Raw genomic sequence first — 25,294 nt, 5'->3', positions numbered from 1 at the left:
GAATTAAGTGTAGTTTAGAAATTAGAAAAAAAAATTGTATGAAATGTATTTATAATAATGACTTGAACAGTTAGAGAAAAAAATCGACAAAAAGTTGAATAACTGGCTTTGCAATTGACAGATTTTTACTTCAAATACATCACAGGGTTTTCTAATATTAATTATTTAATTATCCTACATTTAGAATTCATTTCATTCATTCATTGTATTCTGCCAATATGGCAGGTCTTGCCATGGCTGCTCTCCACTTGTTCCTATCCTGTGCAAGTGCTTTTGTTTTCAGATATTTTCCTCTTTCCACAATCCCATCAATCAACTGAAACCATATTCTTCTGCAATATTTTCATCCAATTTATTGTACAATCTCCTGTTCAGAATTCTTAATAAGACTTTTGCTGCAAGCGAAATTAGACTAATAGTCCAACATTCTTCACACTTTCTAGCATATTTAGAATACAATTGTAAAATTATCAAGATATTTCAGTAAAAAAATTTGGATTCGATTTGACCTCCTTGATCAAATGAGATTTTTACCTTAGAATGGAGGTTAAAAGTATAATTCAGAAAAAAATCCAAATTCTTAGTAAAAACTTTTGGGTTCCAGTTGATCCCGCTTGACAACTACCTCATACATCATTTTGAATAACAGCAACAACTTGAAAAACAGTTATAGAAATTATATTAATTTTTAAATTCGTTTTTAATTTTCTAAACTAATTTTTAAATTTTAAGTTGGGTCAGTCCATGGAATACCCTTTAAAAAAAAAAAAATGTTCCCATGTTGTCCATGTTAACAACAAATAAATTTGATTTTCAGTCTTGAAAATTAAACATTAAAATAATTAATACTTTACATACAAATTTCATTCAGCCTCTTTGATTTTTGAGATTTAAAACTTTATTTGTCAGTAACAATTTAGTTCAATAAATCAGCCCAATTTGGTAAATTATAGTTTACTTTAGTAAAATCACTCCAAATTCAGCTCAAAGCTGGAATATATATTATATATAAAAACAAATTTCAAATTTCTGGTTTATTGGGTTTTGAGATGTGGGACAAAAACTGTTAAGAAATAATGTTGAAAATCCTCCACCCCTAAATCCAATTGACTTACAACTTAGGATTTTAAATAATTTAATAAGTATTTCATTATACTAAAGCTCAATTTTCTACGGTGACTATACAAAAGGTAAAAAATTCAATGGCTTCAATGCCCCTTATATAGAAATTTTTGAGCCATTTTAAAGAATTTATATTGAGCCAGTTTGGAGATATAATCAAAATACAGGCTAACATACATATATGCATCTTCTTGAAATTTCTATAAACCTTTTTTTGTTTATTTTTTTATTAAGAGGATTTTGAAATGTTGACATTTGCAAAAGCTTCACTACCCAAATTTTTGGCTGATCACTTTTACCTTTTTAACTATACTGCTGCAGCAGCAGCAAGCAATAAAGATATAACTAGGAAAGGAAAAAGGAAAATAGAGACTTTGAAATTGGTACAGAACAATGTAGAAAATTGGGCAGGCTGATTAATTCAAAATGAAGTTATATCTTAAGATAAACAATAAAAGAGAATGTGGTAAAATTTTGTTAAAAGAGAAATCAAATTAGAGGAATGTATATTAAGACATCCAGGATTAATTTATATGGTTCTAAAAAGAGGTAAAAACAATGGCAAATTCTACAAATGGTAAAACTGTAGAGGAAAGCAGATTAGAATTTATATAAAAAGGTAACTGAAAATGTATGATATGGTAAATACATCAAAGTTAAAAGATTAGTACAGATAATTAATGGAAAATAGCATTAAACTAGTCAACTGAAAAGATAAATGGATAAAAAACTAAAGTAAATAAAATAGTGTTAATCCAATTAAAAACAAAAACAAGTTAGATAAAAGAATAACCATTTATGAAAGATCTAAAGTTAAATGCAATTTTGAGATTTTTTCAGTAATCACTAAGTATTGCTCATTATTTACAAAACAAAAAAAAAACAAATAAAAAATGCTCAAGTGAGATATTATCAGTGTATAAATTGCTTTAAAAGATGTTGCTACATACAGTAGCTATACTATTACAGTGACATTTTATATATTTTAAAAAATAAAAAGATAACTGAAAATGTATATGTAAATACATTGAAATTAAAAGATTAGTACAGATCATTAATGGAAAATAGCATTGAACTAGTCAACTGAAAAGATAAATTGATGAAAAACTAAACTAAATAAAATAGTGTTAATCCATTTAAAAACAAATACAAGTTAGATAAAAGAATAACCATTTATGAAAGATCTAAAATTAAATGCATTTTTCGTTTTGAGATTTTTCAATAATCACTAAGCATTGCTCATTATTTACAAAAACAAAACAAAAAACAAATAAAAAATGCAGAAGTGAGTTATTATCAGAGAGTATAAACTCTTTTAAAAGATGTTACTACATACAGTAGCTATACTATTACAGTGACAGATTTTATATATTTTAAGGACTGTAATGAAAAACTCATAAAAATAGATTGTAAAAAATGATTTACATAAGAATGTGTTTATTTAATAAATATCTTTAACTCAAATAACTTAGATATATGATTATGAAAAGAGTTAGTGCATTTAGGTATATTTGATGTTATTTAATCTTCTTTTATTTCTTTTTAGGCTCTACAATTTAAAATAGAACAAATTTTTAAATGATCGATTTATCTAATTACAGTTCATGGAAACTTCTACTAGTATTGCAAATAAAATAATACCAGTAGGCTTTACATTTAACAGAGAATAGAACAAATGGAAACAGATTAGACTAGAAACTGAAACAGGATGTTAAGTTCAATCAACCAGTATAATTGCATAATAGAAACAGTTAAATAATATTATTATCAGATAATTGATGTTATTAAATTACATTAAACAGGACCATTATGAGAATAATTATTTTAATATCACTTAGGCCTAAATGCTACCAAAATCAGGCCACCAAATTTTATTCATATATTTATATATATATATATATATATATATAGGGAATCTTGGAGAGCTGTATCTAAGCAGTCAAATGACTGAAGACATATATATACAGGTGTTATCTTAACAAATTTGATGATTATAATAAATTTATTATATAATCTAAAATTTTTACTCTTCTATAGTAAGATAGATGTTTAGTTTTTTTTTGTTAATATAAAATTCAAAGGCACATTACAGGTGATTCATTGGTAATGTGTACAATGTCTAGATGGTAATCAAACTCTTGCAAATTATGATGCAGCACATCAGCATCAATGTTAATAAGTGGAGTGATGATTCTCTACTTCCATGACAGTAACCAAGAATTGGAAACAATCCTCGATGAAAATCCATAAAAGAAATTGAAAGGCATTAAATCCTGTGACTACAGTGATCAGGCTATTGGACCATAGCAACCAATTCAATAATAAATTAATTCATTACTCAGAAATTCATGAGTGAGTATAGTTATTAAATGTAGTCTGGCACCATCTTACAGGAAAATGATGTTAGGTTGCAAATGTTGTAACTTAGGATGGGCAGCATTTTCCAATACATAATGCAACATTCAACATAATGCAGGTCTTCTGAACCCCTGTTTCGGATGTTTTGTTTCTGTTTATTTCCTGATAAATGAAAAGTAGTCTCATCAGAAGAAGTAATTTTATTATCATCATGTTTCAAACTATCGAGCATTCTTATGAATAACTATAACTTCTTGCGCGATTGCTTAGTAATAAGTTAGTAAGGACATATTTTTAAATGCACATTACAGTACTATTTAAATTGTGTGACTTGTGCAGACTGCAAATAAGTGCCTGCTGCACTCATTCAACATTTTCATCAGATACACCTAGCTGTTCGTAACTTTTCTCATATTCAACATTTCCTGTAGTCTTTAACTTTTCATATCATGTATTTAAAAAAATTGAAATTTGTATAATTTTTCACAATCTTTTACAACTGAAATTATGCATTTTTATAGAAATTGAAGTTCATTCTATGAAGTGGCAGTGCATGGCACTTCCACATGGCAAAGAAGGCTATCTGTGAAATGTTTTGGATATTACTCTTAAATAAAACATTCCTTTAACATCTACTATCTGTATTTAAATTACATTTAAAGTTGTAAAGGTCTGCAATAGACATAATGTAAATATTTTTAAACTTAGAAATTTTAATTAATTTACTAAAGAAATTGTTATTAATTAAATTTTGTTATTCATTAATCTTTCATCTATAGCACTGAATTTTTCAAATTTCTATTTACTTTTACAATTATTTTAAAACAATAGAACATTTAACATTTATATATTTATTTATTAAAAAATAAATAAAATTTTATATTACACTACAGTGAAATGAGATTTTCAGGTAGGGTTTTGTGTTTCCAGAATTAAAAAAAAAACTTACAAGATCACATGACATACTAAAAAGAATTAAATAGTAAACACAAAAATCAAGGAATACACAAATTACACTACAGTAACTTAATAGAACTTCTTTCGTTTTCTGTTTAGCCTTCATAACCATTTAAGGTATACTTCAGAGGATGAATGATGATATGTATGAATGCTAATGAAGTGTCTTGTACAATCTCAGGTTGATCATTCTGAGATGTGTGGTTAATTAAAACCCAACTACCAAAGAACACTGGTATCCATGACCTAGAATTCAAATAGACTTAAAAGTACTACAAAGAGCGAACTGGACACATTCATCCACACAATCTGTATCATCCCATAAAAATTGAAATTCATATAAAAATACAAGTATTTATCACAACATACATTATTTATACATAGCCCATAAAATTTAAAACACATGAACAAAATGAACTTACAAATGTACAATTTGATAAAAATGCAAATCAAATACTCTTATTTCACTAGATAAATTGGTACCTGACCATTTTATGCTGTTAATAAAGAGGTCACTGACTACATCATACTTAAAAAAGATCTTTTGAAAGCTTGTTTCCAATTATTTAGAAAGTAATCAATTTTTAAAAATAAAATTTTTAATATTTCATCTGATTTATAAAAAATAAAATCATACTTTAGTAAACTAATAAATTAAAACAATGCATAGTATGCGGGTAAGCTTGGATTTTGGCAAATAAAACCATCCAGCTCACCAGTTAAGTATAATACATTAAGTATTCTTATTACATTAAGTATTGTAGAGAGCAATATGAACAAATATAATGCAATAAATAATAAAAACCTACTGGAACCTGGATTAGTTAGTAAACCCTTATAACCTGACAGTTCTTTGACATCTGGTACATCTCAGGGAGTTACATCCTGAAAAGTATGAAGTAAATGTAATGTCAGCCTATATTGAGTTAAAAAGAAATTGGTTTTCATTGATCACTGGAGTTAAACAACAATGGTGTTTCCTACCTGTTGCTATTTGTTTGGAACTAACAATTATGTCTGACAATGCTGTTTAAATTTATTAAAAAAAAAAATAATAATACATTGCTACAGAGCAAGTATGATACAGTAATAAATCAATGGACTTAAATTAAACATCATATGATGTCAAACCAAGCACTGCCTATCACAATTCAGAAATACAGTGACAGAACTGAATTAATAAGATATTTACGATTAGAAACTCTTACTATATAAATTTAAATAAATCTAATTTCTTACAATAAATAAAGTAAATTTTTATAGCCATCTTTAACTGATGGCTATAAAAATTAAATAAACATCATATAGATCTGTGAGTTAAAATTGCTTACTATCATGGCATACAAACCTGATAAGTAAGTGTTATACACCTACTTTGGATTACAATTACATTGACATTGACAGGTGGATGATGATGATTACTCATCACGTAACTAATACACCTTGTTAAAAACCAATAACAATATTTAAATCCATAAACACTGTGCTTAGTAATGTACATTGTTGCCAAGATGATTCTGTTATTGAAAAAGTAAGTATGGGACAAGTTAACAAAGAATTAATAAATCGGCTTCTTTATACAATAAATTAATTATCAGTAATAGTGACAGCAGTATTTGATTACTCTTGGTAATTGTCCTTGAGATTTTTATCTACATCTAATTCTATTGTGGGTGCTAACCTTTTATACAATTGCTAATCTTTTATTTGAATTAACTAAGCATTTGTTAATTCTCTGAAGAAAGATATTTTTGGAATAAAAACACGTAGCTATTTCTCATTGTTGATTTTTATTAAGTTAGTAATATTATTTCAATAGATGATTTTAAATATTTATTTAATATAGATAGTTATGATATTGTCTCTGTTTCATTTTAAACTGTCAATACAATTCCAATTTTAATAATAATAATATCTATCTCCTAACTGTTGATAAATGAAAAGTAATAATAATAAAATAGTCATTATAGAAAGAATCAGTTCTAAAACTATAACTAGTAAAAACAGGCAATTAACAGTTCCTTTAAAATTACATACAATGTTATTAATGTGTTAAATACCTGAGGCATATATCCAAGTTCATGTCGTTTTCTGATTCCTAGTTTGATTTCTCCACTATCTAATTTACGACAACCTGCAATACAATTGAGTAATGTTGTTTTCCCACATCCACTTGGACCAAGTAAACCGTATCTGAAATATCAACAAAATTTATCATTACAAAATAATATTATACATTAAATAGCTTGCACGTTTTTTATAATACTGTTAGAAAATAATCATAAAAATAAACTGTACAGTTACTTACTAACAAAATTGAAACCATAAAAGAGCTGCTATCAATAGACTGAAAAATTATAACATACTACAAACCAAAGTTTTTCAAAACAATATCGATATTATTAGCTTTGCTAATTACTTATTAAAACTAATGTTAACATTTGAAGTTATTTTATTACAGTATTTACCTATTAACTTGATGCATATTATTAAGAAAAACATCATGATTAAGAAATGAATGTGAACTGTACAAATTGCACATCTACTGCCAACTAATCAAAGTTAGAACTCAAAACTTATCTTATCTCAATGAAAGAAATGTTAATTTATATTTTATACATTCAAACACAATTAATAACACATACAAAAGAAAAAAAAAACAAATTAATGAAAGAAATTAAGTTACATAATCTGTAGTTACACAGTTTGTTATAGTGTATTACACTAATGTTAAAGGTAACAAGAACATTGCCATTACATTTCCATGAAAATGTAATTTGCTCAGAATATTTTACTCCATAAAAGAAATTGCATAACTCCGTAAAAGATACATCAGCATTTAAAAGGACAAATAAATAAAAAATAATTGTTAGCGCACATTGTGACAATGAATAGATGTTACCTATTAGATCCTTCTCAAAGTTTGGGGGGGTTGAAGATAAATTTAAAAATTTAGTATTTTTTTTAGAGAGAGAAAAATTGTTCTTCCAGAAAAGTCTCATGTGATTTATAAATTTTCAAATAACATCATACAATAAATCACAATGAAAACAATTCAAGTCAGAATAGATATATTTTTTTATTTATTGAAATGTGGAGAAATTTTACGCTTAAATTTATGTAACTTCTTACTGGGTGGGCAGTAAAACTTAAACTGGGATTGTGTCTAATTTTTCAGCAATAGTTTTCATTTAGCTGTGTTATTACTATGAGTCACTAACTGAATCACGTCCTACGTAGTTCCTACCAATGAAATTTAGAAAAAAGAGACTAAATTTTATTTTAGTATTTCATTTATCAAAATCGAATAAACATTTCTCAAGTTTGCTTGGAACATCAGTTATGAAATAGGTAATATCATAATACTACAATTTTCTTAAATAAGCAGGAAGAAATTTTTTATAGCGAATGCTACAGATATAATTTACACGAATAAAACATATGTGTGCTATTTTAGATAGCACACATATGAGCTAACACATATATAGCTAACACATATTGTTAGCTTTCCATAAGAAAGCTAACAATTGTAATGGGTACCATGATTCAACTTCAGGAAAATTTTGACATATCTTCGCGTTTCTCATCTCCTAGACCCCAAAACTACTGTCAGCTCAAAAGTTTATATACATTTATCTATATATATAAAAATGTTAAGTTCGTTTGTGTACGCTTCAAAAACTCAAAATGTTCTGCACGAATTGAGCTCAAATTTTAGCACGATATATAATCCGCATCAAAGATTGTTTTCATCTATTTTTAATAAATCTATCTATCTATTTTTAATTTGTACATTTTTAATTTGGAAATGTAAACAAAGGAAAACCAATCAGATCAATACAAGATGGCCGCTGTCAAACACAACGACCAATCACAAAGAGCCCGTATGGCCGTTGCCAATGCAAACAAAATCACAACTGATTAAGTAACAAATTTCTTTGAATTATATTTAACAGCTAAAGCATCTGTATTTTATTAAAAAAAAACACCAAAACAAAAAGAAAAGCCACCAAGAAGGATGACTTACAGTAAATAAATTAAAACACCCAACTTTCTTATAGCCCAGATAGACTTAAGACTATGCAAGCAAAAAAAGTCGAAATAACCAAATACACAGAAAATAATATCCCTACATAATGACCAAAAAATCCTTTGTTAGGTTATTTTTTTACATATATATGACCAAACAATAGTTTTTTGGTCATTTAGCATTCTTTGCTATGTAAAAGCAAAGAACAAAATTCACAAATAGTAACACTGAAACCACACAACTAAGTATTGTTTTTTTTTTGTTTTTTCTAACCATCAAAAACCAATTTTTTCTAAAATCAGTAATATTATAGAAAATACGCTCGTTTCTTTTATCCAGTAAAATATAACCGTTAAAAATATTCCAAAATTTACGATAAATCCAATAACTTTTTATTTCAGTTACTAGTTCTATTAAAAAACTAAATTTTAGAAAGAGGTAAAATATTGTATACACAAAGATTTATTATATTATATTAGAAGAAAATTTATCATAAAGATTACAAAGATTTATTATATTATTTATTTTACTTGTTCTAGGAATACATAATTCGCAGTATGCATGCACCGTTCGGAAAGTTCTCGGCCTGACAAAGAAAACAATGATTATTCAGAATGGTTTTGAGTTTTTAAATTTAATCCGGGGAAAACGGGGCATGTGGGAGCACTTCAAAGCGTTGGTCATGAAGTTGTGCAGCGACAATTCGAAACGTGTGTGCAGGCTCATTACTAGTGAAAGAGCACTTTCTTTACGGTCAGATGTGGACGTTTAGCCTAAATAACAGCCTACAATCGGTCCAGTCGTGAAGTTTGATAATAATGGTTCTGCCTTTTTCTAGGTAGTTTATGAGCACTACACCATGAGAATCCCAGAAATCCCTAGCTGAAACTTTTGCTGCAGACGGAACCTTTTTCGCTTTCTTTAGTGCACTTTCACCTGCTCCCACCCACTCTTTCGACTGCTGTTTGGTCTCAAGAGTGTATCGGTGATTTCATGTATTATTCTCTGTTTTAAAACTCGAAGAAACTTAGTGGAATCCAGTTTAGATAAGTTTAAACATCCTCAAGAATTGTTCAGTCGAATGCATTTTTGGTCAACTGTTCCATCCATCGAGCGGAAAGCTATTTTATAGCCAAAATCATCGTGCAAAATGTAGTGGACACGATATTAAAGATGTTTGCAATGTCAGTAACCATGAATGTCTTCAGTCGGCGATCATTTAATACGACTTTGTGGATTTTTGTGACGATTTCTTCGGTCGTAGCGGTTTTTGGGCGACCGAGTGTTCATTTTGATTGGATGTCCGATCGAGTCTAAATTTAGGATTCCCTGTTTTTACCATCGAAAACTCTATAATAAATCAAACTTCAAAATTTTATACGTCTTTCAAAAAAGCCAAAAATTGTATGATTTATTTGATCGCACAAACTAGCAACTAAACGCACACTCTGAAACTTCATAGCACTCCATCTAAAGGATCATACTTGACAAATATAGTAGTCGTTTGGTCATACTTTTTCCATCTTTGTGTCAGGCCGAGAACTTTCCGAACGATCCTAATTAAATATATAAAATTCAAACAAACCGCGTCAATAAACTATATACAGACGTTCGAAAACATCGCTGCAGTTCGTGAAATTGTTATGAAGACTAAATAGTTGAGGATTCCGTGCACTTCGCGGCAGTAGGAGTTACGTAGAACTGAGGTGATAAATTTTAAGGAAAATTTCGGCTTTGTATCTATATATATATAAGATTTAGTTACGTAGAAATTAAAGTGAGTAAATAATGGCAATGTCGTACGTTTGTCGATTACATGCTTGGAAACAAAATATTTAACCACGATTTTTGCAGGGAAAATAATTTTTAGCGACGAAGCCCGTTTCCGTATTAATGTATAGTTAAATCCGCGAACGGGTATTTTATGTGCAGTGTGTTACCGTTAATATGATACCATTATCAAAACCTTACATTTAAAAAAAAATGAAAGAGATCAACCGCTTAGGTGAACTTCAAACTCGACCGCACGACTATATATGACTTTCATTTAGGAAAAGCAACATATTTGTATTCAGCAAGAAGTTGTGATGTGCCGTGCGGAGCAAAACAATGAGTTTATTACGAACAAAGGTCAAACGTAGGACTCTTTCATTAAACTGTGATGCGAAACTAACGTAATTAAAGGTAATCTCTAAGTACGGAAAATTTACTAAATATGATTAGCACTTATGGGGATCAAATAGCGATCTAATTTTTCCCGTTTTTGTATTTTGAAAACTCGTTCTAATTTTTTGAAAGAGGTCAAAGAAATAATATTGTATTTTAATCAGGAATATGATTAGGTATAATACACATTTATTAAAGAAAATGCATTTAGCGTCTTATTGTAACTCTTTAACAAAACAATACAATTAAATTTCTTTACAGAAATAAGCGATTTTTTAGTCCGACGAGAATTTTTCACATAACAAAGCCCCCTCAAATTTCAGACTGCGTGTTACAGAAAAAGAATTACACATATCGTAATTATATCCACGCAATTAGCAATTTATTTTAGTGGTATTTACACGGTCGCCTTCATTTTTTGATATTTTGTATAGTAATAAATCACATTTTGTGTAGCCGGCGTATCCAAGTGACTTAAAACACAAATATAACACTGAAAAGAAAGAAATTAATTACGTGTGATCAGCAATATTGCAAAACCCCTTCAATAAATATAAATTTTTTTCATGTTATTCATTAAAAAGTAATAATAATAAGAATTTAAAAGGTCATTTTCACTTTTACTATTAAATTCTAATTGCATACACTGCAATCCTTTATTATATGGTTTACAAACCGATATACTGATCTGTAATTAAATTAAGGCATGAAATTTGTTACATATCTCACCAATATTAATTAATTACTAGTAATTTTTTTGGTTCAATATTAAGTAAGCGTTTCCAAATTGTTTTATCACTTCTTACAGTGATAAAACAAAGGATCAAAGTTCTGTAATTGTGTTGACAGATTTTTTTTAATTTTAATTACTGCTCTTAGTCAAAAAAAAGTAGAGAAAACTTATTTTTGAATTTTTGCAATTTAATAAAATGTTTATACATGTTCCAGAATCCTAAATTTTTTTCATTATCTTTTAAAATTTGGATGTAAGTTTGTTTTTCTTTTTGACAAATTTTACTTATTTTTACAGATATTTTACTTATATTTAATTATTTTTAATTTTTACAGATTTTATTTGAAACATTTAATTAATGATTAACAATTACATTGCATTTAGATATACAACATACTCGTAATTGTAAACATGTTGTACTTATATAAATAGTTGTATTAACGTTAACTGTCTGGTTATCATTTGCTTATTAAAACCGTTACCGGATTGTGTGAATGCATGCTTGGCATCACTCCGATTTGGCGAAAAACCCATTGCTCATATATTTGTATAATGCGATTCTACGAACGTGCAGTAAAAAATATCTTCCGTTTATCAAATAAAACACATTTTTTCTTTTCTTAACACTGACATTAAATATTTGATATAAAATATATTTCAATTATCCCGCAAATTAAATGAAATAAAAATTAAATAACTTTTAAATTTATTAATACCTTTCTTTTTATTATGATAGAATTTTATGTTATCTTCGTATATGTTGTCTTCGCTTTAAAGTGAAAAACGTAGAAAAAAAATATTTTTGAATACAATCAGAATATTTTAAAACGCTGAGTTATTTGATACATCTATTAAAAAATCTGAAAAGTTACACATAAGAACATAAAATTTAAATAGAAGAAATTCTGATTCCTATTGAAAGAATTTTATCAACTTTTGTTTGTAGATTTTTTAAAAGTTTCAAATGGCGGCGTTTGGTAATTTTTTTTTGTAATTTTAAAAATAAATCTTATTTATTTTTTAACAAAATCGTATTTTGTAATTATTTTTAGGATGTATTTTAAAAGGAGAAAACAACATTCACAAGGAATTTTTTTTTCAAACAAGAGAGTACTCCTTTTTGAGATAGTTTGTGATTTACTTGCTAGAAATATATTTTAGCAAAAATTTTCTGAGAGACAAAATTGAAAGTGAATTAAAAAATCTTGCGGATAAAAAGTAGAAATATACCAGGTAATACTTTTATAAATTAGGAATTTTATGAATATTTTGATAATAAATAAATTAATATTAATTAAGAATACAATAACATGAGATTTTATTTACCCCTGCACCCCTGAGCCGGACATACAGTGTTAAGTAAAACTCGGTCCAGGGAAGCGTCCTTAAACTCTAAGGGGGCCTCCCCACCCACCGGCAGTTCGGCCTCCCCGGTTGAATCTTTTCTCTCTTTTCCTGCCTCCAATCCCCAGGAGGGAGTAATCGGGCCCGACTATGTCGTTCCCCCTCCAGGGATCAGGCCTCGGTCTTAAATCGTGCCAGCCTCTAACCGCCGAGGAAAGGAACCAGGCCCGACTATGTCGTCCCAGAACCCCATCCGGCGACAGGGTCTCGGTCTTTTATTTTCCAGTCCTAGTAATCTTCCTCGGAATCCCCACCCGTTCCCCGGAACCGGCACACCTGGGCATTTCGGCCCTCACAGATGGGGCTGTCCACCCTTCCCTACGCTAAAAGCCACGACATCTCCCCTCAACGTCCTTAGCGCGTAAAACTTTCATTGAAATCGTGTCAAAAGCCCTCCAGTTATCTTCTGAGGCCAACATGAAGTATATCAAGTTCTCGGGTCTTAATCTTTCAATACCTGCTTGGATTCGCCATTATTCACACTCAAATGTGGTGTGCTCTACTGTGGCCTCCTCGCTGCAAAACATGTAACAGGGAGAAAATAATATGTGATTGATCAGATTTAATTTTACATTTTTGAAATCTAAAATTGAAATATTATTAAATTTGCTTTACATATTTCCCCACAATATAAATATTCTTTCGATAACATCTTAGAATAATAACGCCATTCAGTTGGAATAAGACTTTTATTTAGAACAGGGTACTGATAACATAACTAAAAATAAAAATAGTTAAATTGATTTTAAAAAAATGCAAAATTTTTTGTCATTTTTTAAAAAGTTTTCTTTAAAAATAGATACCAAAGTAAGAAACAACTATTCTCACTTACTCTCAATTCAGCACCGAATTCAAAAAGTTGAAATATTAAAAAATTTGACAAGGTTTTTATATTTTTATTATTTTTTATTTAATATTTAATAGCATTTCTCGTTAATAGTTGCTGCATGTAGCTTTTGCAGCAACTATAGCTATTAGGGAAAGTATGATGATCGATAGAAATCTTGGATGCGGGGGTTTTGTAAATCTCGACGTCATTGGTGGTGTCCTAACAGAAGCCAAACTGATGACTGTGATGTGTTGTCAGGTTTAGAGGGTTTGACGGGCGACCTCCGGTAAAGCCCATTATGGGTAGAAACGGAGTAGAAGACCCACCGGGTTGGTCTAGTGGTGAACGCATCTTCGCAAATCATCCGATTTCGAAGTCGAGAATTCCAACGTTCAAATCCTATTAAAAGCAGTTATTTTTATACGGAGTTGAATACTAGATCGTGGATACCGGTGTTCTTTGGTAGTTGGGTTTCAATTAACCACACATCTCAGAAACGGTCGATCTGAGACTGTACAAGACTTCATTGACACTCATACATATCATCCTCATTCATCCTCTGAAGTTAATACCTGACGGTGATTCCCGGAGGCTAAACAGAAAAAGAAGAATGGAACGGGGGGCGGGGTGTTGACCGAGATCTTCACAAAGTCTATGTCTTCCGCTAATCTTTTAAAATATTGCAGGAAAAAAATTCGTTTCAGTTTCATATTGTCATTATTGATTTATATTTTTTTGTAAAAACTTTCTGGCAATATTTTAAAGTCTAGGCTGAAACAAAAATTACATGAAATAAACATTGCTACGTACGGCGTCCTCTGTTACTTTGAAAAATATCACCAGAACTTTTAGAAACACTGTAGAAATCGATTTCCAAAATCGTTTTCCGTTTTATATTTTATAATTGATTCGATCAATTTTAAGTAATAATAAAAAAAGACATTAATATTTAAAACCCTGCAGCGTAAGATAAAAATCCATCGAGGACAAAGCGAGGAAAGTTATGCAACTCTGTCGGAATTTTTAAAGTTATTTTATTTAAATATTTTATTTTAATTTAGAATATGAGTAAGTATACACAAACAAATGAGTGTATTAAAAGAGAAGCCGATTGCAGGAAACTTAAATCTTAATCTCAAAAATAAATGAAAAAAAAATTTCGGAGAAATGATATGTAAAATGATCGCTCTTATTAAAGATTAGTGGAAAGAAGGAAATATATGAAGGAAATAAAAGAAGGAAAAAGAAGAAATAAAATAAATATAGGAAATAAAAGAAGGAAAAATATGATTATTTTATTTTAAGTTTTCAAATGATTTTTACGCAAAAATTCTTTAAATATCGACAAAAGTATGTATATAATTAGCTATAATAATCCGGTTATTAAGAAATGATAACATTTTTTTTTAAATTCTTCAAATCGTTTGTATAGATATCATATTTTTTCTTTAAAAAAAAAAACCTTCAATTTATATTATACGGAAAAACTTACCAAAGAACTATCAACGGGACTTTCTCTAAAAGTATCATCGATGTCATTGCGTCTAGCTGCCGGTAAGATTTGAATATATAGATATATAGAAGTAGGTACGTAGATACAAAGACGAATTAATCATATTGTCTTTTTTTTAAGTCGATTACAAATACATCTTGGTTTATCCTTTGTTATAATATTTTAATTTTGTGTTTTTTTGTTTTTTAACTTTTTGGACTATGTTTCCTTAAGAAAGACGGAAACCGAATATAACATAAGAAAACTACCATTTGTATGAATTTATAAACTGTTTATCCATTACTTAAAATAAATTAGCTTCTTACCTCTTCATTTTAAAAACTAAAAAAATAATATATTTCCGTTTTTTTAAAAGACAATTAGCCTAATTTAAAAATAATCAAGTTTTTTACATTATATTAGAAAATAATCTATTGAATCTTTATTATTACACACAATTTTTGGTTCAATAATCCTTCTCTATAGAAGGATACAAGGTTATATTTTAAAAGCGAAAAAAAATTTATATTAAGTTTTTGTTAGCGTGGGCTTATATATCAAGGCCAGTCGATGAAAAAAATATCATTGATAATTTTTTATAAAATCGATATTAGTCAAATAAAAATCTGATTTCTTATAATTTAGAATAGAATTTTATTATATTATTATTTTTTTTAAAAACCAGTAACAAATCTATTATTTCAATTACTTGTTTTACATTTCCCGAAACATTATATACGTAATAAACAAGTAGTCTTTAAAATTAATTAAATACTGTGTGTCTAAGAACGTTTTTTTTAAATGTAATATAATCTAAAGAAAAACACAGTTTAATAATTTTGTATTTAAAGGATAATACAAAGATACTATTTTTTTTTTGTCAAGGACTCCTTTTCCCCAACTTAGCCCTTACCTTTTCTTTTCCGAGTATGTGAATTTCGACCAGACACCGATTGAATCCTTGCTGAAGATCTGATTAGTTCTAGAGCTTTTGATATTGATGTTTTTTTGGTAGGAACAGACAGTTCCGGGATTCTATTTCTGATTGAATGACAATACAAAAAAAATCTGACGTGGACACTACATGACTTCCTTATACGTCTATTAAATTACATATACACATTTTTTTTACAATCAGAGGTTAATAATTAAAAATATATTTAAATTAAAAAAAAAGGAAATGAAGTCGGATTCGAACCGATGTGCCTTCCCCTTGTACGATCCAAATATTTCATTAATTAACTTTTTTGTTGGCTATAACTCTGGAACCAATGAAAATAAGTACCACTTATGACATATCATTGAAAAGCTCTCAATGAGGGCTGATTACTGTAGTTAAGAAAAAGTAAAAAATCCAAATATTTTTGGATTTTGGGCTTTTTTTGACACTTTTGGTCCAGTCGATGCAATAAAAAAGGGGAGGTGCACGTCTAGCTGTTACAATAGTCTTAAATCCAAAATTTCAACATTCAACGGCTAATCGTTTTTGAGTTATGCGAGATACATACGTACGTACAGAAGTTACGCTGAAACTAGTCAAAATGGATTCAGGGATGATCAAAATGGATATTTCCGTTGAAATCTGAAAACCGAAATTATTCGCGATTTCTACTTCCTTTACTTCGTAAAAGGAAGTAGAAATAATCAGGGGTTTAAGATTATGCTAATCGGAAAAATATACTATTCTACCCATAAGGAAATGTTTATCGGCTTCCATATACATTTTGCACGAATTTGAATATTATATATTTCTTGTACTTTGTTAAGTACGCAGAGGTCAGCTGTTTAGTTAAGAGTGAGTGACAATCTTCCAGTACTACTCTGCTCACCAAAAAACTATGCTGTATATCAAAAGTATATCGATTGTTTCTAGTCAGTGAAAATCCTTTTAAATGTCTCAGCCCGTTTGTGGATATCATAACCACAAACTTCTTCTGAAAACCATTTTCTTTACTTTTATCCACTCAATGTGGATGTATTTTCCGTAACATCACATCAATCTAATCGTACATCTGCTGCGTAGCGTCATAGTTTACAGTATACATGAATATAAATATTACAATAATTATACGACATTTGATTAACAGTATTTATGCTGTTCTTGAATTTCAGTTGGTGAATCTGGTTACAGTAGTCAATACTATAAACGGATCTTTTGTAAAATATTATTAATACAAACGCATTCGGATACTACTACAACGATTATGTATTTTTTCCTATTACGTAGAGCTTGAAGGAGACCAGTACATAGATTTTCTTGTTGCAAATTTTTCCTTTTTTTAGGTGTTAATAGAAAAAAGCTGACAACTGTGGGTTGTCTCTGATGCATGGCTTACACAACAAACATACACAACTTAATTAAAAATATTTATCATTTTTTTTAAATATAATATTTTTCTTTTATGTAATTCAATGATTCTAACTAAAGCGCACGCGTATACCGTATTTAATTTGCGCGGGTGTGGTGGTACTAGCGGTGACGATCGGCACTAACTAAACTAACTTACACAGAACAAATTTCGCTTGTACGGTTGGCAGACTGGTAGAGCTGCGAGGTTTAACGTACCAGGTACCGAGACAACCGGGCGATCGAGTTCGAGACCCAGCCAGATCGAGTCACTTTATTACACTTTAAATATTATTCATTTATTTAATTCTACCGCATATCTGTGATGTCACAACATAGCAGACGTCTACAACAGTTGCACGTCAGCGTTACACTAACGCTCCTTGTGGTGAGAGGGAGAACTAACGACGCAGTATACCCAATTAGCTACTAGTTTATTTAGAGATTTTTTTGGGGTGGGGGTACCATTTTACAAATTTTTTTTTAAATATTATTTTTTAATTGTTAAAGAATGTGCCTAAGAAAATAAGACCTTAATTAGGCGAAATCTCGAGATACTGAAGGTAACCTTGCTCTACAGCCTCTGGAACTTTTAAGTTGAAAATTTAACGGGATCAATGCCCCATACATAAAAGTAATCTGATGTAGTTCGGTTATTATCGGTCCAGTATTTCTGGAAATATAAGGTGATTTAGAGTGCGACTCCGAACACACACGTATATACGTACATTAACATCCGGAAAATTTCCATCCGGCTTTTTGGGTTCCTTAGGTGTCAAAACATTAAGATCCGTTGAAAACCGCATATGCCCAAATTAGACCGATTACAATACTTACCCTTATAGATCTATAGCTCTGCTATAGCGCTATCTAGACGGGAAAGTAAAAGGTTAAATATATATAAAAGGAAGATAAAATCGTATTGAGAAGAAGAACTTCCATTTTTAAGCTCTTTGGGCGTGATTTCAGATATATTTGAGCAATCGTGTTCCCGGCTATAAAATTACCAAAGCTTAAATTTTAGTGGTTAAAACAAAAAAAATTTTTTAGCAGGTGTGAAGAATTGCATTACTAACAATGGAATTTCCTTTTTCAGGAAATTTTAATATCTAAAACCTTTTTAATATTTATAAAAGTGTAGCTTTTATTTGTAAATAAATAAATTTAGGGATTAGAAAGAAAATTTTAAAAATATACCTATATAGTTTATAGCAGGTAATTGTTTATAGCAGGAAAAAATTAACAATAAAGTTGGTATAGAAACAAAGAACAGAAATTTTACTAATGCCGTGTTACAAAATAATGAGGAAAACTAGGAAAGTGGATAAAATACGTAATTAAATTTTAATTAAAATTTTTAATTATACGAAATTAAGATAATTAGATAATTGGAGGTAGAGAAAATTGTGGTAGGATAACAAAAGAAGGACAAGGCCGATGGGTTATAAGAAAGTCATCAAGGATAAACAAATTTGATTTTAAAAGGTTGTTTAGTGGATTAAAACAAAAGAAAAAGAATAAAAAAAAACAAAAGTTGGAATATGTGAAACACAAATTCGAACATATACAATATAACGGTATTATTGATTTCATTATTCTGCCTATAGAATTTAAGTTTAATTCATTAGACACCTAACCCACGTCAATAGTTATAACAGTAATTAACAATAAGAAAAAAAAATTAATAAGTCAAACAAATAAATATTGTATATGATAAACAAAAAATAAAACATTACATTTAAATAATTTCAGATTAATAGTGTTCTAAAAATAAAACGAGGAAAGTAAATTAAGCATTTTCGTAGAAAATTTTGAAAACTTTTTCGTAAATTTCACTATATAACGGGAATAATCAAATTAACTAACGCCTTCCTAAATATCTTCATATTCATGAGAAATTTATAATTTTTTTCAGAAACAATATGACCCGTTGTCAAATCATAGTATTTTGATGTTGAAGAATTATTAAAAGGAATTTACCTCTTATAATATAACGTAGATGTGACTAATTAGTCTGAAATTTGAATTTAAATTTATCACTAAATATTAAATACATTCTAGCGGTTACCTCGTCATCGCAAATCATCTGGTTTCGAAGTCGAGAGTTCTAAGGTTCAAATCCTAGTAAAGGCAGTTACTTTTATAAGGATTTGAATACTAGATCATGGATACCGTTGTTCTTTGATGGTTGGGTTTCAATTAATCACACACCTCAGGAATGGTCGATCCGAGAATGTGCAAGACTACACTTCATTTACATTCATACATATCATCCTTATGCATCCTCTGAAGTAATACCTTACGGTGGTTCCGGAGGCTAAATAGAAAAAAGAAAGTAACTGAAGACCCGTACCTAAAGAGGAAGATCTGCGGTTATTTTTTAAATCCTTAGAATCAGAATCCTTAGGATCAGAAGGATAAAAGCGTTCTAAAGTACTCTACTTTCGAAGTAAAAACTGCCATATTACAGCATTTAACAAATTGATTGATATATCTTATATCATGAAAGTATTCAATTATAAGGTGCAGCTTTCTTGATTCTGGGGCCGTAGATATTCCTGGTTCGTATACATATAACTTGCTATATTCATGGATCGCCGAACCAGGATGTATTGTTAATATGTTTTCCGTTAAAATTTTTAAGGGTTAACTCGTAGGCTAAACTCAGATGTTAGATGTTTAGCCTCCTTCCCTTGGATTCATTATTCAAATTTATGTCGGTAATTGTTGAAAAAAATCATTACTTTCCTGGTTATTATATAATCAGGAATATGATAGAAATAGATATCATATCATAGAAAACATTTCTATCATATCAAAAATGACCCAGGAAGTTCTACGTCGAGGGTCATTTAATAATTAAAGACACAATAGTTGTGTGAGAAAAAACACTTGGAAGAGGCTTATGATACTTTCAGAACAGTAAGTTGGTAACCCTGTGATGACTTTTGATTAGCTGTTTGAGTAAGATTTTGTTTATGAACTCGAAATCTCATTTTACAACGACGAGTCCGCTTGAGGTTTGCGAATTAGTTGAACAGCATGCAGTTTTCCAATTTTTTCTTTCCGAATGTGAAAAACCGATTAACATTTACTCTAATGTGCAAAAAAATACGGCAAAAGTTGTATTAACCGTATAAATTTTTTAAGCAGGTAGAAAAATTTAGATTGTCGAATTTCAGTGACTGATGAGCACCGTTCTCCAAGCCCAGTCGAAGTTTCAACTCCAACGCTTAAAAATTAAATAGACTTTCTCATCGAAAAAGACCACGGATAACAGCTAGAATGGAAAAATGGTATCAGCAGGAAGATGATTTTTTTTTTTTTTTTACACAGTATTCTAACTTGTGATGACGTGGATTTATCATTACGAACTAGAATCAAAAAGACAGAGCACGGAGTGGAAGCAAACGGGTTCACCTGTCGAGAAAAAATTCCCAACCCGACCATCCGAAGGAAATCCATGATAACAATCTTTTAGGATGCAGAAGGCCCGGTTTTTGTCGATTTTCAAGAAGATCAGTCAACATTGAACAGCTAATACTACTGTGACATGATTACAAACAAACTGAAGTCAGCTAGTGTTGAAAAACGCCCTGGATCTCAGCGCAAAGGCATCATTCTACTTTACGATAACGTCCGGCCTCACAAGCTCAGGTAATTCGAGAAACCATCGACAAATTGAGTCGGTAAGTACTACCTCTCCCCCCCATACAACCTGAGTTGGTCCCATCGGATTTCCAGTTGTTTGGTACACACAAGGAGACACTACGTAATAAGAAGTTTAATGGCAATGACGATGTCAAAGAAAATATGTTAAATTTCCGATATCAACACAAAAATTTGTTTGCATATAACTAAGTTGATTCAGAGGTGGGACAACTGTACTGATGTTATGTTGAAAAGTGAAAAAATGTCACATTCATTAAATAAACTGTTTTAGCTCCAGAGCAATTTATGTCTTTAATTATTGAATGATATATGTGGATATATATTGACCATAAAATCAGGCAAAAATTCACTTATGAAAATATGTGTGTCGTTCTCTATTTCGCTTAATATCTTGGAAACAAGTTGACGTAAAAACTTTAAATTTGGTCAGATAATTGTTATATGTGAACTATTGATCCTATTAAATTTTTGAAAAAATTGTAGATTGGATTGAGGATATATTACCTCTTTGATATAAATAATATTTAAAAAAAAAAATTCCAGAAAATTTCCTCCGCCCGCAAATGTTTTAAATATACGAATTTCAATCAGAGTTGGTTTCCTCTAATTCTACTGAAATTAAATTGGGACGCTGAAATCTTAATTTGATGAATATTTAAATAAGAATGGGGATTTTAAGAATTCCAGTTATTGCTCGTACCTTCAAACTTCGTTGATATAAAAACTTAAAACTCGATTCCGTTATCATCTATATTTAAGACATTGATACGAATAAATTTTTAATTATTTATATATAGAAGTTCAATAAATACTTTGATGTAAGATTGAGAGACGGAGAGATAAACTGGTAATCTGCATATATAATAGGTAATGATAAAATAATTATAATAAAGAAGTGAATGAACTGGTTGGATGAATAAGGTGGAGGTCAACAAATATCTACAGTCAGTACACCGGTCGTAAAATGAGTTTTTGCTTAAAAATCAAATGAAATGAATGAGCAAGATTGTGTGTGTATAAATATAGGTAGGCTGCTTTTTTATTGAAGTTCACCTTGACCAGGATAATGCAATAAATATACTACCTCTTTAATCGTTGTTTTATAGTAAGATAGATAAGTCACGATATACTGACATACTGACAACTTTAAACATTATTAATTGCGTCTGAATGCAGTTTGCGATCACGTGAAGATTTTATTTTTATTAATTTAAATATAGTTTAAACGGTTATTTCTATTTTTTTCGTGTTTATTTAATGTATAATCTTTATTTTTTTTATACTTTATCTTGGATACTTAAATTAATTCTTTAATTTAAAAAAAATAAAGTATGTTCTCCATTTGACCCTAGGTATATATAATTATTATTATATTTTTAATTTAAATTGCGTACGAAAAGTCTTTGTATTTGATTTCAGAGAACGATATTAGTTTATAAAGAATATTTATTACCGTTGATAGATTTCGTATTTATAGAAGCACTTATAAAAAAAAAATGATGTACACGCCTGGACATTACTCCGATTAGTTGATTTTATTAAACATTACTTATTTACAATTATCCTTTGAATTCATTTATTTAAGTCTTCCCTATCGATTGTGACTCCCTGTGCTTTGTCGATTGCAAAAAAAAAGCTACGAAGTAAATCAATTCAGATCCGGTGATCGGAAGAGCTGAAAAACCTTCGAAAAGTCCAACTTTAAAAAAAAAATAACACGAAATAATGTCGGTTAGATCAAATATGGCTGTACGAATCATTTTGTTGTAACCGATTGTACTCTATCCCTTCTTCTGCTAGTCGATCGATGAAGTCGATTATAGAATTATAAAATAATCACTATAACAATAGTTTTTTCCCCCACAATACGGCTTCTGTTGAGTTGAACGTGTACTCCGACATTAGATTGAATAAAAGTCTTATATATAAAAAAAATTAAAACGAGTGCGTCGGTGCGTGGACACACTACGGAAGCGAAGCATGTTACACAATATTATATGAACTATTAATGGTGCAAAAGAACGTATTCGCAATATAAACAAATGATAAATTTTTTTTATTAATGAGAAATATGAACTAAATTTCTTAAACGTGGTTTCCGATGAGATATTTTAATAATATAAAAAAATTAAAAAATATTTTTAACCATCTTAACTTCAAAAATATGTATTTTGTCAAGATCTTTCTGTTTTTCAAACCATCATCAGGAGATTAAAAAAATATTATAAGTAAAAAATTAAAATGATAATACAGTCATGATCGTTTGAATGTCAACTAAACAGTATACTATTCAACAGTTGCTATTCTCTAAACAGTATACTATACTCAACAGTATACTGAAAGTATACTCTTCGGTCCACTCAAGGAGACATTACGTAATAAGAAGTTTAATGGCAACGACGACGTCAAAGAAAATATGTTAAATTTGCTCCGACATGAAGACAAAAATTTCTTTACACATAACTAAGATGATTCAGAGGTGGGACTAGTGTATGTGATGTTATGTTGAAAAATGAAAAAATATCACATTAATTAAATAAACCGTTTTAGCTCCAGAGCAATTTATGTATTTAATTATTACTAAAACAGTATACTGTTGATATTCAAACAGTCATGACTGTATTATCATTTTAATTTTTGACTTATCATAATATTTTTCTTAATCTCCTGATGATAATTTGAAAAACCGCAAGCTCTTGAGAAAATAAACTTTTTGTTGGTAAGGTGGTTAAAAACGTTTTTAATTATTTTTTATTAAATATGAACTAACAGTGAAATATACATATTATATAAAAGAGAGAACGCGCGTATACGCATAAGCCGTGTATAAGGACGAGAAAGAGGGGGAGAGATAGATAAATAGAGGGAAACAGAGAGAATGAGAAAGGGGGGGAGAGAGATTACCGAACACGCGTGTTAGTATCGATATGTAGTTAGTATCGATGTATATAAATAGTACGAGACGCTTGTTTTTTATGAGTTTACTCCCATCTCAAAACCTGCGTTAGGAAGCTTCGCTTCAATAAATTTAAAAAATCTTTTATTCCCCTAATCGTTACGTAATTAATACATTATAAATAACTGAAGATGAAGAATGTAGAAATTATATTGAGGTTAATAAAAAAGAATGACCTATCTAGTCGACTGAGTTATGATCGATTGAGAATAATGCTCATAAATCAGCTCGTTACATTTACTAAATAAGTTATATCAGTGAAATTTTCTAATTAAGAATTATTTGAACTCTCCTTTTAATTAAATCAAAATATACATAAAACAAAACTTACATAGTTCCAGTTGGTACTGTCATGCTGTAACCTTTAAGTAGCGGGGCGGTATTTGAAGAATATCTCTTAAAAGCCCCGTATACAGCCACCATTGGCTGGGTATACTGGAGCTCCATATCACCCTGTAAAAAAAAAAAAATTAAATATACAAAAATTAATAGTACATGTTAAGAATAGTGAAAATATTTTGAATATTTATCTGCGTTACTAATATATAGTACTAATTGTCCGTGGACCCTTATACAAATGGCATTCCTTTTATAAAAAAATCACTTTATAAAAAATTCTCGATCTGTAATATTCATGTTGTTAATCAAAAACATTCTACAGGATTATCCTAGAAAAATGATTTTTAAAAAATATTTTATATAAATTTATCTTTTTTTTATAAACAGTTTGCGAGTTATAAAATAAGGCAGAGTACTGATTATTAGCCTTTCGAGCTCACAAAAATTTAATTAACTATAGTTGCTTTATATATAATATTATTTTGAATATTTAAAAAAATGTTTTCTCTTTACTTTCAAAATGTATCTGGTATCATTCAAAGAACATAATTAGAGAAAATAATTTTTAATCTTATAAATGATAATTTAAGGCATTTATTTTCAATTTTATTTAATTGATGTGTTTTATTTTCTTTTCTCGTAAAAACCTATAATTATTTTTCAAAAACATATAAAATAAGTTATTTAATATACACATATATATGTCATAGGAGAATTGAAAAATCAAGCTTATTGTAAAGAGCGCCGTCATTTTGCAATGCGCCAGGCAATTTGGAAAATTATCTAGCAATTTCTAATCAGCCTGATATTTTTCAGGCTTACTGTAATGAATCCATATAACTTTAGGCTAATTTGAAAATGTCCAATTGTTTGCACATTTTTTCTTCCA

At 29.3% G+C, this 25,294-nt stretch overlaps 1 protein-coding gene across 3 annotated transcripts in view; it reads right to left on the bottom strand.

Moving 5' to 3' along the window:
• LOC142328934 (ABC transporter G family member 23-like) overlaps positions 1-25,294 on the bottom strand; it is a 226,270-nt gene that overhangs the window by 50,457 nt on the left and 150,519 nt on the right. For all 3 annotated transcript variants that reach the window (XM_075373111.1, XM_075373112.1, XM_075373113.1), the window contains exons 2-3: positions 24,398-24,519; positions 6,498-6,630 (exon numbers count right to left, since the gene is read on the bottom strand). In XM_075373111.1, coding sequence (XP_075229226.1) covers positions 6,498-6,630; positions 24,398-24,519 — 255 coding nt within the window. The remainder of the gene's footprint in view (positions 1-6,497; positions 6,631-24,397; positions 24,520-25,294) is intronic.

This window comes from Lycorma delicatula, chromosome 8 (genome assembly GCF_047948215.1).
Source record: "Lycorma delicatula isolate Av1 chromosome 8, ASM4794821v1, whole genome shotgun sequence".
Lineage (NCBI taxonomy): Eukaryota > Metazoa > Arthropoda > Insecta > Hemiptera > Fulgoridae > Lycorma > Lycorma delicatula.
The sequence above is the reverse complement of the archived record's forward strand: the minus strand, read 5'-3'. Positions and strand labels throughout refer to the sequence as shown.